Here is a 16,045-nt window from a genome sequence, read left to right as displayed (position 1 = left end):
TAATCCCAGCTGCTCAGGAGGCTGAGGCAGGAGAATTGCTTGAACCCAGGAGGCGGAGGTTGCGGCAAGCCGAGATCGCACCACTGCACTCCAGCCTGGGCAACAAGAGCAAAACTCCGTCTCAAAACAAAACAACCCACTTTCCCTTATGTGTATTATTTTGACCCAATTCTGAAAAAGCCTAATTTCATTTGCTAAGTGAAGTGTAAATTGCTTTTTACAAGGGCTAGATAAAAGCCTCTAATTTTTTTTTTTTTTTTTTTTTGAGATAGGGTCTTGCTCTGTCACCCGTGCTGGAGTGCAGTGGTGTGATCTCAACTCACTGTAACCTCTGCCTCCCAGATTCAAGTGATTCTTCTGCTTCAGCTTCTCAAATAGCTGGGACTACAGGCACACCCCACCACGTCCAGCTAATTTTGGGAGGTAAATTTTTAGTAGAAACGGGGTTTCACCATGTTGTCCAGGCTGGTCTCAAACTCCTGACCTCAGGTGATCCACCCGCCTTGGCCTCCCAAAGTGCTGGGATTACAGGTGTGAGCCACTGCACCCAGCTGATTAAATTTTGAAAACTCTTTTGAATGTAAACAAAATTTTCAAGTAAAATAAGAGATTTCACATAGTGAGTATTTTTTCTAGCCACTCAGTTCTCTCTTAATTCCTTTTATGTCAACAATCATTTTACAATCTCCCCTGTTCACCACCTATCTGAATCCAGACTTTAAATATTTTAATGCAGATACATATCAAATTGTTGAAGGCCAGATTTTAATGATAACCACTGGGAAAACAACTCTTTCCTGACCTACAGTTAGCATGGATGAAAATGTAATACAGAGACTGTAAAGAGACCACTTCAATGAATGTGAGAGAAGGGAAATAAATAATCAATTCAGAAAATCATTTTGTTAAAATATTTATTTAAAAAAATACAATTGCTGTCCATATCTAGTTGCACATATATCTATTAACATATCTGTATACTTTTAGACTTGTAGTAAATTTGCTACAGTGCTTTTGTAAAGCCAGCTTGCATTATACAAAGCAAATTCCTCTGTCAGTTCTTACATAAAATAGATTTTAAAAAATGTATATCTTTCCTAAAAGATGCATAATATCACCATTATAGAATTTAACAAAATTTTTGCATAAAACCTGGGAAGTGATAGAAAAAATGATCACCTGATTGGTCAGAGCAACCCCTTACTATGTCTGGAGATGCACTGAGTATCAACTACACATTTAGTTTTCAAGCAGCATATTATCATAAAGCCCTCCAAGTGCTTTCGCATCCTTTCGCTCACCTCTCTACACTCTCTATAAAGTTTCTCTGCCGCATACAGATAGAATTCAAGACTCTAGCTACAATCATCCTAATCAATCTTAGAGCAGTATCTCTTTTGTTTTCCAACAGGTAAGTCAGACTGCTTAGCTAGGTGATATGGCAGCTTCCCTACAGCTGTTTCATCAACTAATATGAATTTTAACAAATGTTAGCAGTGACCATTTTAATTGCTTTTTTAGGAAAAGAAAAAAAAAGGTGCTTCTAATACTCTGAAGGTGCTTTTAGGTCTCCCTAATGTAAATTATGCTGAAATTACCTAAGATAAGCTATTAATAACACTTTAACAGTTATCCATTCCTTTGGGTAGGTATGCACTTACATTATATGTAAGTATCTCTACAAAGTGTTAGATACTGGATATGATATAGATTTCAATAAAACAAGGGAAAAATAATGAAGTAATTGTCTTCTCAGTTGAGCTGACAGGTTTGAAGAAAGCACTCTTGACATGTTCTTACTACCACATATCCCAAACTAAGACATACACATAAAATAACACATCTGTCCTGCGTTAACACTGATGGAGACACACTGCAATAGTCCCGTGGCAGACATATGCTTTTCTTCTGAATTACAGACTGGCGGAATGAAAATTAAGAGTTTATTATTAAATATCTTTTAATTTTTAAGTGATGTCCATACTTGATGGTTCACAAACTGCCACTGCCACCGTGGTTAAATCACTGGGTGTATGAAATTTAAAATAATCTAACCTAGAGTTATTTCCCATTAATCAAACTCATCCCTAATTGTCTCTTAGGAAGGTCTTCTTAAAAGAAGATCGAGTAGGGCTCATGAAAAATTACTGGTTTATTCTTCAAAATGAAAAGTTACATACCCTTATTTTTTAGCCAATTTGATTATTTGATAAAGCAAGGGCATAATTCTAAGAAACTAATTTTAATCAAAAATTTTTACTTGCCTCAAACTAAAGCTAACCGGTAGCAAAATGACTGGACTGAATTCATATTTAATCTTCCCTGCCCACAAAGATAAATTAAAATGCTCAAAGGCAAAAGTAAAGAAATATAATTGTGATTAGAAAAGATCCAGGGCCAAAACAAATAAATAGGACTCAACGAATAAAAAATCAATTGTATTCATTTCTTTTCTATCTTTACATATATGCATCTGTTAATTTCACTAATACTGAACAGGGAAGTTCATAAAAATGCTACTCTACCACATAAACAATAAATGTAAGCAATGAATGTACATACAAAGGCCACTGGTTAATACTGCCCCAAGAAACAAAACAATGAAATATCTTAGGATTGTGTCCCCTACACAATAGACAATAAGCAACAATGACCAAACGGAAAAGAAACTTAAAATTGGATACTTTAAAAATTTAAGTGTAATCTATCAATTGCAAATTATTTTTAAAAATCGTTAATTTCTACAAAGCACAATATTAAAAGCTTGCAAATTATTTTAAAATATCCTAGCCAAAAGGGCATACCTTAGAGAGCCCAGAGGAACAGCTCATTAGGTAACCCATTTATCCCTTCTAAAAACACCCTATAAATTCCAGAAAACATAAACAAGAAATAAACCTTACTTCCCTGACCCTCAATATCCTTAAGTTGAAATTAAACAAAAATAATTAAGTGCTTCCAGTTATTAAAAATCAAACAGTGCTAATATTGGTGCCCAAGAAAGTGCCAAGTGATTAACACCAATATATGGCATTCCCACCCCTGAACTTTAGGCATTACTGAATGATTCCATTGGCTAGAACTCTGGGCTAGCCACAGGAAACCCCCACCTCCTCCCTGATCCCATCCAGAAGACACCAGGCCTGTGTGAGCATGACTCACAATCCTTGGAAGGGAAAACAACCAGAAGGAGCCTTTATGAGATGGGAAACAAGGCAAAGTTGAGAAGATCATTCAGCCCAAGACACTCTACTCGGAGGTTTTGGCTAATACTAATGACATACAGTTTAAAAGGATAAATTAGGCCACAATGCCAGCATTCCTCCACTACTGTATTCAATCCATGGTCAAATCTCTGTACTTTAGAAATACTGCTTCCAGTATAAACCTCCTCTTTGAGAAACTTATAACACAAACTAATAAAGATTTTACACAAAAGCAAACATAAATGTAGAAATTTTAAGAAAGAACATCCTTATTTGCTCAATAATACATGAACCTAAGAGAACAGTTGACGATGACTTTGTTTAGAGTATGTCACATGTAAGCAATGTATTTCTAAAATGTTGGCAAGCAATTCGTCTTTAAGGCCTACTGAAATGTGCAAAGCATTAATCTTTTAAAAAGTGGCAACTGCAAAGTGCAGCAAAATTTTTTTTAAGTTTTAGTATAAAATAGACTAGGAGCCATCAATGTATGTTCCCTCTGAAAACAGATTTACACACACACACACATTCAGTCAACACATCAGTATATACGCATACACACACATTTACTAGGACAATAAATCAGAATGACTTGGAAAGAAATGGTCTAGTCTCCCAATTAAATATTTCAAAGTAAAGTTTTCAACCTCATAAAACTTCCTGATGTGGACTATACTCAAATGGTTAGCGCTCAAGAGATTAACTATGTTGACTGTATCCCTCATGAATATTCTTGTTAAAAGTTTCCTTTAAAATTATGTCAACAACAGCATGAATTTCCTGTTTTCTGTAGAAAGCTTGGGGCCAGTATTTCCCCTCTCACACAAACCACTCTGGATTTTCATATTTCACAATGAGTAAGTGTGGATGGCAGCACCTTAGAAACTGCTATTTTCTGGCAGGCTATCCATCTATCACAACTTTTTTCAGAGAAGTGACTTGAAGAAACTGACAGCTTCAAATGAAACAATAATACTACCATTAACGATTCACCTTTCAGATTTGCTCGGCTTACAGGTCAAAACATGACTCCTATAGTAACAGGTTCCACCAAGTACAAGAAATAAAATCAAACCAGCTTCTTTTCTTAACATACCACCAGCCACAAGAATTCTAGATTCTAAGATTAAAACTTCAACTTCAGTAAGCAGAGTTCTGATGACATAAGAGGAATAACAGGGCACTTTATTTCAGGCAATGCCAGCAAAATTAAAACAGTAACACAACATTTGTTGATCCCAAACCAAGAATATAATTCTATTTTCCATAGAACCCGGTCTCTCGTCAAAGTATCTGCTGCAGAAAGACAATTATGCTGACCTCCACACTTCACTTACACTACAATGGACTGAACAATTAACTTCTCAATACTATTTTAGAAATAATATATTCTATCATAGCTTCAGATGACACACTACATCATGAGTAGTCTTTTTAACTTTCCTACTGGTTTGGTAATTCATTTAGAGCCCCAGGTTTCTGCACAGAGACCTGCATTGGTCTCCAAACTTGTTTTCACACCTAAGAATGGCACCTAAGCACGATTCTAGATTCCTGGCACGGGTAAATAAAACATATACAGTCAATGAGGTTAAAAACAGAACAGACCTATGAAGAAAAGTATTCCTTCAGTTGCTGAAATATCAGATTTTAAAAATAAAAAACGTATTAATGCAGCAAGAAAATGTAACTTGTTATATATTTTAACATAAAACAATTTGAAATAATTCTAAATTTGTTGGTAAAATACAACATAAGGCCCAAACAAGTTTGTGAGCAGACTAGTAAAATAAAAAGAGAGTCATATCTAACATGAAGATAAGAGACAACAGACTGACGAAAATAATTAGAATGAAGCTGTGGAAAACATATGGTAATGGATGATTATTTGGGAATTTATCAAAAAGAATTAATGTGAAATTTCAAAAGCGGACAATAAGCTCTCCTGAAAAACTCCAAATCTCTAGAATGTCTCCATATATCATAAGAGGAACATCATCTATGTTTGGAGATTGGACTGGGAATGTGCTGAGTCAGCAGTCTTCAGGTAAAGCGTATGCTTCTGGAGGGTGCACAAGACAACCAACTGGGGTGTGGGAAGAAAGTATTATAACTGTTCCTCAAGATTTACTCTTTATGCCATCCTTCATTTCAATTTTTGTGTATTTTTTATAACAGACATATTACTTTGGTATAGCAGTATATAGTTTAACATATACCCATATGAATTCTTAATAGGGAAAGTTTTTATGTTTGATAACTTTTACTGACCAATTTGTGTGTTCAAAAAGGCTGGACACTCCTTTTCTGAACCACTGCTTCAGAGGTATTGAGAAGTGGTACTGAGTGGCTCTAACTGTGCTCACATTCACCAAAAACATAAAGCGACACCTGTAAGAACTTGAGAATCATGGTAGAAAGTCTGAGATCAGGATGAAACAATGCTGTCAGACTGGACATCACACAATGCAGGGGTGAATGGAACTGAAGTGATACTATCAACAGCCTGGAGTTACAGCTCCAGAATTCCAAACCTCTGATTTACTTCAGTCAGTCTTGACTTTTAAAGTCTGTAATATAGTATGTAAATCTTCAAGGAATTTTCCAGTTAAAAAAAATCCAGTACCCTAATAGAAGCTCATAGGCTTACTGTCCCTATCAAAATTTCAACTGTCAAAATGTGGGAAAAAATTAAACTCGTATTTTAACTCTAAAAAGCTTACGGTTGACCTTTTAAGGGCCTCTTCTTTTTTTTTTCTTACCATAGTCCTCAAAATCTAGATTCTTTGTGCATAAATTAAAAAAAAAAAAAAAAACAATGAAAATTTCCACCTTTGTTCAAACACATAAAGTATGCCATGAGCAATACAACATCACAAACATACTGTGACAAACTATTAATAAAGAAGGATTACTAAGCCAGGTGTGGCAGTGCCTGCCTGTAGCCCAGCTATGCAAGAGGCTGAGGCAGGAGGATCACTTGAGCCCGGGAGTTTGAGTCCACCCTGGGTAACACACCAAGACTCCATCTCTAAAAAATTAAAGGATTACTGAAATATCTCATTTCTAAAAAAAGAAAAAGATCACTGAAGTCAGACATGAGATTTTAATTTTGTATTTTTAAAAGTCAGTATATAAACAAGAAAAATTATTTTAGAAATTATGTGAAAATCCACTCTTGGGTGGAGTAAATGCAATGGTTTGCCAGCACTGGCTCTGAGCCAACTGTGTACATCCCTTCTCAACTCTAAGGTGGTAGGCTTGAAATCAGCCACAGGGGGAGTAATTAATTTATATCAAAGAAATCAGCAAATGCTACAAATTCAGAGCTTCCCCCACCACCACCCCAGAGATCCTGGTTGTTAAATATTTTCTAGCACACTACTGAGTGGATAGTGGCCGGAGCAGAAGGGAAGCTAAGATATCAGAGATGTCTCAAAACCCCATTCAATCTGTTCCCCTTCTGTAACTTAGGCTACTGCTGCCCAACAGCATTCATCCTGGCAAAGTGACTAGGGATGGATACGAGCTACAGCTACCAAATACAAGTCTCTCCAGTGAAAACTGATCTGAAGTGGTACATCACCTTTCACACTAAGAATTCTGCGGATATTCAACAGAATATGAAGCTGAGACTTTTCCAGGAAGGAGGTAGTCTATAAACTGAACTGTCTGCCTCATACACCTGCAGTAAGGTTGTAAACTTTGACTTAAAAAAGGATATGCACACATACACTTCTCCAAATTAGTTGATCTCAAAGAGATAGCAGATCACCAATCTGTGACAGCCTTACACCTCTCAGAGGCTATAGGTTTATGCAAAAAGGACTCACTAAAATGGTTTGCTAGGAAGTTGCTTCAACTGAGTTTCAATGGTGCCCTTGGTTCCAAGGTACCTCTGTGCTGAGACAGTTAATTATTAAAAATACCATCTGTGAAAACAAATCAATGGCTTTTCTCCTTTAATTCAAAAAGATGAAATACCTTTGTGCTTTCAAAATTTAACACATCTACTTAAATCAACCATCTATATCTACTTATTTAATGTACAAAATGTTAACCTAATAAAACTATTCCAAAGTGCTGCTGAGAGGTCCAATTTCAAACAGGCATGCAAACTAAATAATTCAATATGGAAAAAAAGTCAATATGTCTGTTCCCCATCACTATTAAACACTACCTTTCAACACTACTATTGCACATCTCAGGAACAGAACCTTCAGCTGATAACCACAAATGAACCAGTAACAAGTCTCCGACACTACAGATACAAAGGCAGCTCACTGAATATGTTCCCACTACTACTACTAAGTTAGCTAGCATAGATGTCTTCTTATACAAGAGCTTCTCTACACGTATATAAGCACATTTAAAGTAAATACCATACATCTGAAGATGCTAGTTTGTAACAGTGTCAGTTTGAGCCTTCAAGTCCTTACTCCTTCATTCCATTTAGTTCATGTGATTCTACAGGGTTAGAAGACGAGTTTAACCAGTGGGAGAGGTTGGTGGGGGAGGGTAGTAGTGGTGGTAAATGGTGACAACATATAATTTAATCCTGGACTTTAATGCCAAATTTTTCAAAAGACTCCACTGTGATACTGATATCAATTCAGTCTGGGGAACCAACAAATTTGTACCTGGCATTGATTAACATATGGTAATATTTTAAAAATTTGGTAACGTAGAGAAGAAGGACTACATTTTTTACTACTAATATGAACAATCCAATCCCTATGTATAAGCATTCCTAAATGAACTCTGCTCTTCCCCATTTAAAAAACAAAAAAGTTGAAAGAAATAAGCACATCTTTACTTCGCTACTGACTGGGGAGGCTTCGCTTTGAATTCTACCTTCCTAATTGCATCTTTAAAACTATCATAACCTCTGACAACCTTAAACATAAAAGAAAGGTGATAAATATTTAACAGAAAATGAGGTAAAATGAACAGGAAAAACACAGGGTCCTTCACTTGGTTATCTTCCAATTGAGAAAACCCCTACATGTTGTTTCAAGTTATTTGATCAAATCTTTTACTCAGAGATGTTTCAACTATTCAAAATCCAAGTTCATCCTCCTAAAAGTGATCCTTGCCCATGCTGTATTCCATGGGCATATAATCATACCACCCAGAAGGCAAACAGCATTTCTGTGCTAGATGTGAAGTCCCACATTCTCACTAGGTGTTCCAAAAACTGTCTTAAACCCCAGGTCTAAAAATCTTTCTACAGTGAAATAGACTAGCTCCATGCTCTGTTGACAGGTTCAGACAGGATCATACATATGGCTATGAGACCCACCCTGAATAAACGTAAACAAGATGCCTTTTCATGGAGTTGCTTACACATGTTATAGTTCACACAAAACAATCTCCCCAGTATGACTGCTCCAATCTTACTTTGTATGAATAGGAATGATCCTTCTTCTTCCCCTGCTTAGGAACAGCTCATTTTAAGCCATTCTACAGACCACACTTAGTCCTAAAGACACCAATTCATTTCACAAATATTTCTTTAAATAACAGATTCTAAGCATAATTTTTCCTGGCCAAAGGGTCCCAATACACAGAAGGAGTAACTTTGTTCTTCATTGCTCTTGCAAAGCACAACCACTGAACCCCACCAAAAATTTCTTCAGCACAAAGCTCAAAACATTTTGAAAGGAGAAAAGAAAAGAAAGGAAGGAAAAGAACGAAAGAAAACAAAAGAAAAGACAGAGGGAGGTGGAGTTTGGACTCCAATTAAGGCATTTTATACATATAGTCCAACTTGAGTCCTATTCAAAGACAATCCTAAAAAGATGCTTTCAATGGGGAATGGCAAAAATCACAACAGTCTATTATTAACATTGTAGAACTATCAATTGCTCACTTCAAATGCCATCATGTTGAATGTCTCTCTGTTCTTTGTTCCTCAGTTCACTCATTCCACAAGTGCATAGGTTATGTCTTCTGCAGGTCTGGGGAAAATGGGCCAGGGGTGGAAGGTCCATCCAGCCCAGACAGAGTGAATGGCCCATGACTGTTCAGTACAGAAGGAAACTGAGAAATAAAACAAAACACATTATCATCCTATTACTCAACCCCAGCTTTTACTTTCTGTCCTACTCTATTACCCGAGGCAAAACACAACAGCCTTCTGCAATGGCTTACAGGACAAAGGCAGTGGCTGTTTATCATGAAAGAATATGATGTCATAACAAAACTAAAACCAAAATCGTTTGTCCTAACATATTAAATATTAACATTCTCCAACTTACCTCGATGGAGTAGAAACAAAGAACAACCTATACCTTCCTTCATATCCTAAGGTACACAGGTTTACAATTAACCTCAAATGAAGGTTTTAGAAAGTTCGAGAAAATGACAATATGCACTATAGAGTGTAATTCAATTATGAAGCAAATCATAAACCCTCAAAAAGAGATTCAGAAAGGTACAGATAGTTAGAGGGTGCTCATAATAGAAAAGGGTTCCCCATCAAGTATTCTGAGGCCAGCTCTATAGGGAGATTCCAGGCTGAAGCTATAGGAGCACTATGACTTTGCTTAAGGTCTCACCTGACTCTATAACTCAATCTGCTCATGAGCGGCAATGAAAAAACATATGAAAAATTCTCAACTTTTTTTCCTATTCAATAATTTTAAATGTTTGCCAAAAAAAAAAAAAAAAGCAGAAGTAGATTCTTAATTTTCTTCTTTTTCCCTACCATTCCATTTCTAAAAGAATGAGAAGTTAAATTACAAAATATAAGAAAATCAGAGATAGTCAACCCTGAATAAGTAAATGAATTGACTCCAAGAAAGTCTTTAAGTTATAATGTCTAGGTGTTTTGGGCAAAATAATGGCTAAACCCATTAGGAATGGCAAGAACTTTCCTAACACCTTGGTGAAGAGATAATATTCACTTTTTAAAAAATGTATATATAAAATGTTGATTATCAATTCTGAGTGAGGGAGAAACGGGAGTGTTTGATGTACCATTTTCAAGACTTTCTCTATTTAAAAAAAAAAAAAATTATTGGGCTGGGTACAATGGCTCATGCCTGTAACCCCAGCACTTTGGGAGGCAGGCCGAGGCGGGCGGATCACCTGAGGTCAGGAGTGATCAACATGGAGAAACCTCGTCTCTACTAAAAATACAAAATTAGCCTAGTGTGGTGGGCATGCCTATAATCCCGGCTACTCAGGAGGCTGAGGCAGGAGAATCGCTTGAACCCGCGAGGCAGAGGTTGCGGTGAGCTGAGATAGCGCCATTGCATTGCAGCCTGGGCAACAAGAGCGAAACTCCATCTCAAAAAAAATAAAAAAAAAATCCTTAATTAAAAGAAGGAACCTATGTGCAGAGATTCCCCGTATGTGTATGTGTGAATGTGTGTGTGTGTGTGAGACAGAGGGAGAGACAGTGAGTGAGAGAGAGAGAGAGAGAGAGAGAGAGAGAGAGAGAGAGAGAGAGAGGATTTTGTTTTTTTTGAGACAAGGTCTCATTGTGTCACCCAGGCTGGAGTGCAGTGGTGCCATTATAGCTCATTGCAGCCTTGATCTATTGGGCTTAAGCGGTCCTCCCACCTTAGCCTCCCAAGTAGCTGGGACCACAGGCACGTGCTACCATGCCTAATTTAATTTTTTTTTTATTTTTAGTACAGACAAGGTCTCCTTAGGTTGTCTAGGCTGGTCTCAAACTCCTGAGGTCAAACGATCTTCCTGCCTCGGCCTCCCAAAATGCTGGGATTACAGGCATAAGCCACACAGTCTCTGGCCCTTTTTTTTTTTTTTTTTAAATAGAGAATTTCTAGTGACAAAAAGTTGGGGTGGGCTCTAAATCTCCTACAATATTGAACAATTCTTGGTCTAACTCAAATGTAATAGTAAATAATGAAAATGAAACTTTGCTGTATTTATCCAAGCTGTTTGCCAGCTAGAAAAGTAACATTTGGAAATTCAAAAATAAATCTAAAGAATATTTATTGGGCAGGGCACAATGGCTCACGCCTGTAATCCCAACACTTTGGGAGGCCAAGGTGGGCGGATCACCTGAGGTCAGGAGTTGGAGACCAGTTTGGCCAACATGGTGAAACTCGGTCTCTACTAAAAACACAAAAATTAGCCAGGTGTGGTGGTGCATACCTGTAATCTTAGATACTCCGGAGGCTGAGGCAGGAGAATCGCTTAAACCTGGGAAGTGCAGGTTGCAGTGAGCTGAGATATGCCACTGCACTCCAGCCTGGGCAACATGGTAAGGACTCCATCACAAAAAAATAAAAAAGGAATATTTATTAAATAGAAGTTTTATAATGATTAAACTGAATAGTGGGACCCTGCCTTTTTCCCTCTTTCTTCATTTAACATGCTCCAACTACAGAAGACAGACTTTTATAAAATTACCTGGAAAAGTGTGTTAGCACCTTGCAGTCTGGCTGGACTTAGGGGAGCAACGGGACTGAGAGTACTCCAAAAGTGGATACTGGAGAGCAAGGGGCTTGGAGTCAGTATGATAGGTGTCTGCAATACACAAAGCAAAAATATTCACTGAATGACTTACCAGGATGTTTTATCCTTGAAAAAGGCATAGGCAGTGGCTGTTTATCATGAAAGAATATGATGTCATAACAAAACTAATGTTTTTTCAAGGATGTTTTATCCTTGAAAAAACAACCAAACCTAAATATTGCCCTATCCTCCACTCCAATTATCTCCAAGTCTGAAATTTTATCATAACTCATAAATGACTTTTACAAGCTAAGAAAGATAAAGGTGATAATAACTACTTAAAATTTTAAATTTTATTTCAATAGTTTTGGGGTACAAGTGGTTTTGGTTACATGGATGAGTTATTTGGTGGTAAATTCTGAGATTCTGGTACTTAACCTCTTTTAAGTCAACATTTATAAAGTCTTTTCCAAATAGAAAACCAACCTGAATTCAGGTACAGAGGAATAATGGGTAACCAAGACACCAACATGTTTGTTTTTTTTTAATAATGAGGCCTGGGAAAAATCTATTAAAATGTTCTATGAGATGAGCAGGTTAATAAATAGCTAAAGTAACTGTACCAACTTGTTACTCAACATCACACTGGTCATTTTTCTTACGGTTCTCAGGACCTACTGTTTTCTAACTTGAGATTATCACTGTTTTATAAGATACCAACGAGTTTTATAAGACCGAGAGAGAGCGAGAGAGCGTGTGTACTTTCTTTAGGAGGAAATAGAAAAATCAAAATATTTATTTAATTGTAGAACAATGAATTTTTTAAGAAAATACTCCAAACTTTCTATTTTAGCAATCCTAATTAAGATGAGAAATGGGGTAACTTTCACATGATAGTCACACACAACCTTTCTAAGACAAACCTAAGTAAAAGAAAGCAAACTTAATTCTGGATTTGCTTAAAAGGGCAAATAAATGAAAGCAATGGTGATACCATAAAGAGCAAGTTACCTGTGAAAAAAATGCTGGTGTAAGAGAAGCTGTAGGGAGAGATGGGCTCAGTATTCCCAGTGGGCTTGGATCACTGCTTGTGATCACAAGGGTGGGTGCCAGTTCTAACCCTTTGGGTTTCTTGGATCTTGATGAATTATTTGCTTTGTCCTTTTCTGGCAAGACTGAATCCTGGTCTTTAGGCTCCAGTGACAAGTTCTCTGCAAGTTCCATTGGCTGAGAAGCCACTGAATCAATGTCTGTGTCGATGTCTGGGTGAGAACTCAGTGGTGGTGAAGGTGTTCTGGGAGGTTCCTGCAAAGGGGGTATAGATGAAACGGGTGGTGTGGTGGCAAAAACAGTCATTACGTTAGATGCAGAAGTTGGGGCTTCCAGGGAAGGAAGTTTTGGGGAAACCAATGTCTCCAATGCTTGGATAGTTTCTTCTGAAGAGGGAGAAATACTTGGGCTGGTTGAAATAGTAGCAACAACAGGTTCAACTGGTGGCTTTTTGGAAGGTGTCGTGACAAATTTGATGACAGATGGTGTGGGCTCCTGAGGAGATTTTTTCTCTGCCAGTTTCTCGGCTGGATTCTCAGTCTTTATCAATTTGAAAAGCTTTACATTGGAGGAGTTCAAAGAGTTGAGAGTAAATGAAGAATATAAGCCAGAGTGTATGTAGTCATTGCGGCTAGAGGTCTTGGCACCAGGCTGAGGTGGTTTCTCTTTCCCTCCATTCTCCACATCTTTGGAACTACTGCTGACTTCACTGAAGTTTAAACTTTCACAGTCACCTTCAATCCTGCCCACTGTCATAGGATCCATGTTCAAAATCTCTGGATAAGAGACAAACTTGTACACAAACTTCTGACCATTCACTTTTTTGATGATATTCTGTAGGTTTAAAAAAAAAAAACCCAGCATTCTTATCCTTTCTTATAAACTTATATCCCATAGTTCATGAAAAAGCTGGCGTCGGCCAGGTGCAGTGGCTCACGCCTGTAATCCCAGCACTTTGGAAGGCCAAGGCAGGCGGATCACGAGGTCAGGAGATCGAGACCAGCCTGGCCGACATAGTGAAACCCCGTCTCTACTAAAACAGAAAAAATTTGCAGGGTGTGGTGGCGTGCGAGTGTAGTCCCAGCTACTCAAGAGGCTGAGGCAGGGGAATCATTTGAACCCAGGAGGCAGAGGCTGCAGTGAGCCAAGATCACGCCACTGCACTCCAGCCTGGGGACAGAGCAAGACTTGGTCTAAAAAAAAGAAAAAAAAGAAAAAGCTGGTGTAATAAGGTTCTCCATTTTAGAAGTAGACATCACTTACTTAAAACTTTCAAAATCACCTAAATTCATCTAGCCATACCAAACACAGTCCCTACTATTATGGAGAAGTTAAGGCAAGAACACTTAAATGTCTTATTAACAAAACCGAATATGTTACATAAAAGCTGAAGGATTTTAATTGCTTACCACTCTCAACCAAGTATGTGTACAGGTTAGAAGTCCCTGAACTGCAATCTCAAACAATTCCAAAGGTATAACCCATACACATCCTGAGTAAGCAAAAAGGAATTTATTTACTTATTTATTTTTTTGAGATGAAGTCTCGCTCTGTCACCCACGCTGGAGTGTAGTGGTGCGATCTCAGCTCACTGCAACCTCTGGTTCCCCGGTTCAAGCAATTCTCCTGCCTCAGCCTCTCAAGTAGGTGGGATTATAGGCACATATCACCACGCCCGGCTAATTTTGTATTTTTAGTAGAGATGGAGTTTTGTATTGTTGGCCAGGCTGGTCTTGAACTCCTGACCTCAACTGATCCACCCACCTCGGCCTTCCAAAGTGTTGGGATTACAGGCGTGAGCCACTGCGCCCAGCTGCAAAAGAGGAATTTAGAACACAGTATCTGTTAAGGTTCTTACTTCCTTCAGAAATTCCAGTTTATCTCCAGACAGGAAAGCTGGTAAGATCAACCACTTAACTGTGAAAGAGCCCGGCATGGTGGCTCACGCCTATAATTCCAGCACTCTGGGAGACCAAGGCAAGTGGACTGCCTGAGATCAGGAGTTCAAGACCAGCCTCCTGTAAAGATTGTGAAACCCCATCTCTACTAAAAATACAAAAAGTAGCCAGCCGTGGTGGTGCATGCCTGTAATCCCAGCTACTTGAGAGGCTGAGGCAGGAGAATCACTTGAACCTGGGAGGCAGAAGTTGAAGTGAGCTGAGATCACGCCACTGCGCTCCAGCCCAGGTGACAGAGAGAGACTCTGTCTCAAAAAAAGAAAAAAAAAAGTGAAAGAAACTAAGATCTCAGATATTTTAACTAAAAAACCAACTCTGTGTATAAACAACTACTACTTAAGGTATAAGGTGTTAATTTGTATTCCCTGGGTTAAACTAAAACTAAAAATTAAGATATAAAACAAGTATATATATGTAGATATATATGTGTGTGTATATACACATATATGACGCGGCCCCTCCCCTAAGACAGGGTTACTTGTCACTCAGGCTGGAGTGCAGTGGTGTGTGATCATGGCTCACTGCAGCCTCGACCACTTGAGCTTAAGCGATCCTCCTGCCTCAGCCTCCTGAGCACCGGGACTACAGGTGTACACCACCACCACGCCAGGCTGTTTTATTTTTTGTAGAGACGGGGTCTCTCTGTGTTGCCCAGGCTGGTCTCGAATTCCTGTGCTCCAGTGATCCTCCTACTGCAGCCTCCCAAAGTGCTGGCATTACAGGCATGAGCTACTACTCCAGGCTTCACAATTTTTAAAGTAAATTATGACACACACGAGAATATTTATTTATCCTCAAGAATCTCAAATTGCCTTTGTCATATTCCAATTCTGTACATACTTTTCCTTTCAAAGATAACTGTAATTAGGAATAAAATATGTGTAATGGGAGTAAGTTAATAAATAAGATCTGGGGTGGCTGGGTGTGGTGGCTCACACGTGCAATACCAGCACTTTGGGAGGCCAAGGCAGGTGGATCACCTGAAGTCAGGAGTTCGAGACGAGCTTGGCCAACATGGTGAAACCCCACCTCTACCAAGGAAATAAATAAATAAATAAACAAATAATAAAAAAGTAGCCGGGCATGGTGGTGGCCACCTGTTATCCCAGCTACTTGGGAGGCTGAGACAGGAGAATAGCTTGCACCCTGGAGGCAGAGGTTGCAGTGAGCCAAGATCGCACCACTGCACTCCAGCCTGGGCGATTCTGTCTCAAAAAAAGAAAAAAAAAAAAAAGAAAAGAAAAAAAGATTTGGTAGAAATACAGCCAGAACATTTATACCTTGTATCCTAATTCCAAACTGCTGAAGCTGTAAAATACACTGGATTAAAATAAACTAGGACATTGGTATCTATAACCTCAACAGAAAAGAAATAATCATTCTTTTTTTTTTTTTTTTTTT

General features: G+C 38.2%; 1 protein-coding gene across 3 annotated transcripts in view; it reads right to left on the bottom strand.

Annotated features, from left to right (window-relative positions):
* Positions 1 to 897: 897 nt before the first annotated feature.
* Positions 898 to 16,045, bottom strand: part of ELK4 (ETS transcription factor ELK4) — a 23,678-nt gene continuing 8,530 nt past the window's right edge. For all 3 annotated transcript variants that reach the window (XM_017880955.1, XM_017880957.1, XM_017880954.1), the window contains exons 3-5: positions 12,648 to 13,520; positions 11,592 to 11,708; positions 898 to 9,248 (exon numbers count right to left, since the gene is read on the bottom strand). In XM_017880955.1, coding sequence (XP_017736444.1) covers positions 9,150 to 9,248; positions 11,592 to 11,708; positions 12,648 to 13,520 — 1,089 coding nt within the window. In that variant the 3' untranslated portion in view covers positions 898 to 9,149. The remainder of the gene's footprint in view (positions 9,249 to 11,591; positions 11,709 to 12,647; positions 13,521 to 16,045) is intronic.

The sequence above is a fragment of the Rhinopithecus bieti genome, unplaced genomic scaffold (assembly GCF_001698545.2).
Source record: "Rhinopithecus bieti isolate Rb0 unplaced genomic scaffold, ASM169854v2 scaffold_12049, whole genome shotgun sequence".
Lineage (NCBI taxonomy): Eukaryota > Metazoa > Chordata > Mammalia > Primates > Cercopithecidae > Rhinopithecus > Rhinopithecus bieti.
This window is presented reverse-complemented; position numbering and strand designations above follow the sequence as displayed.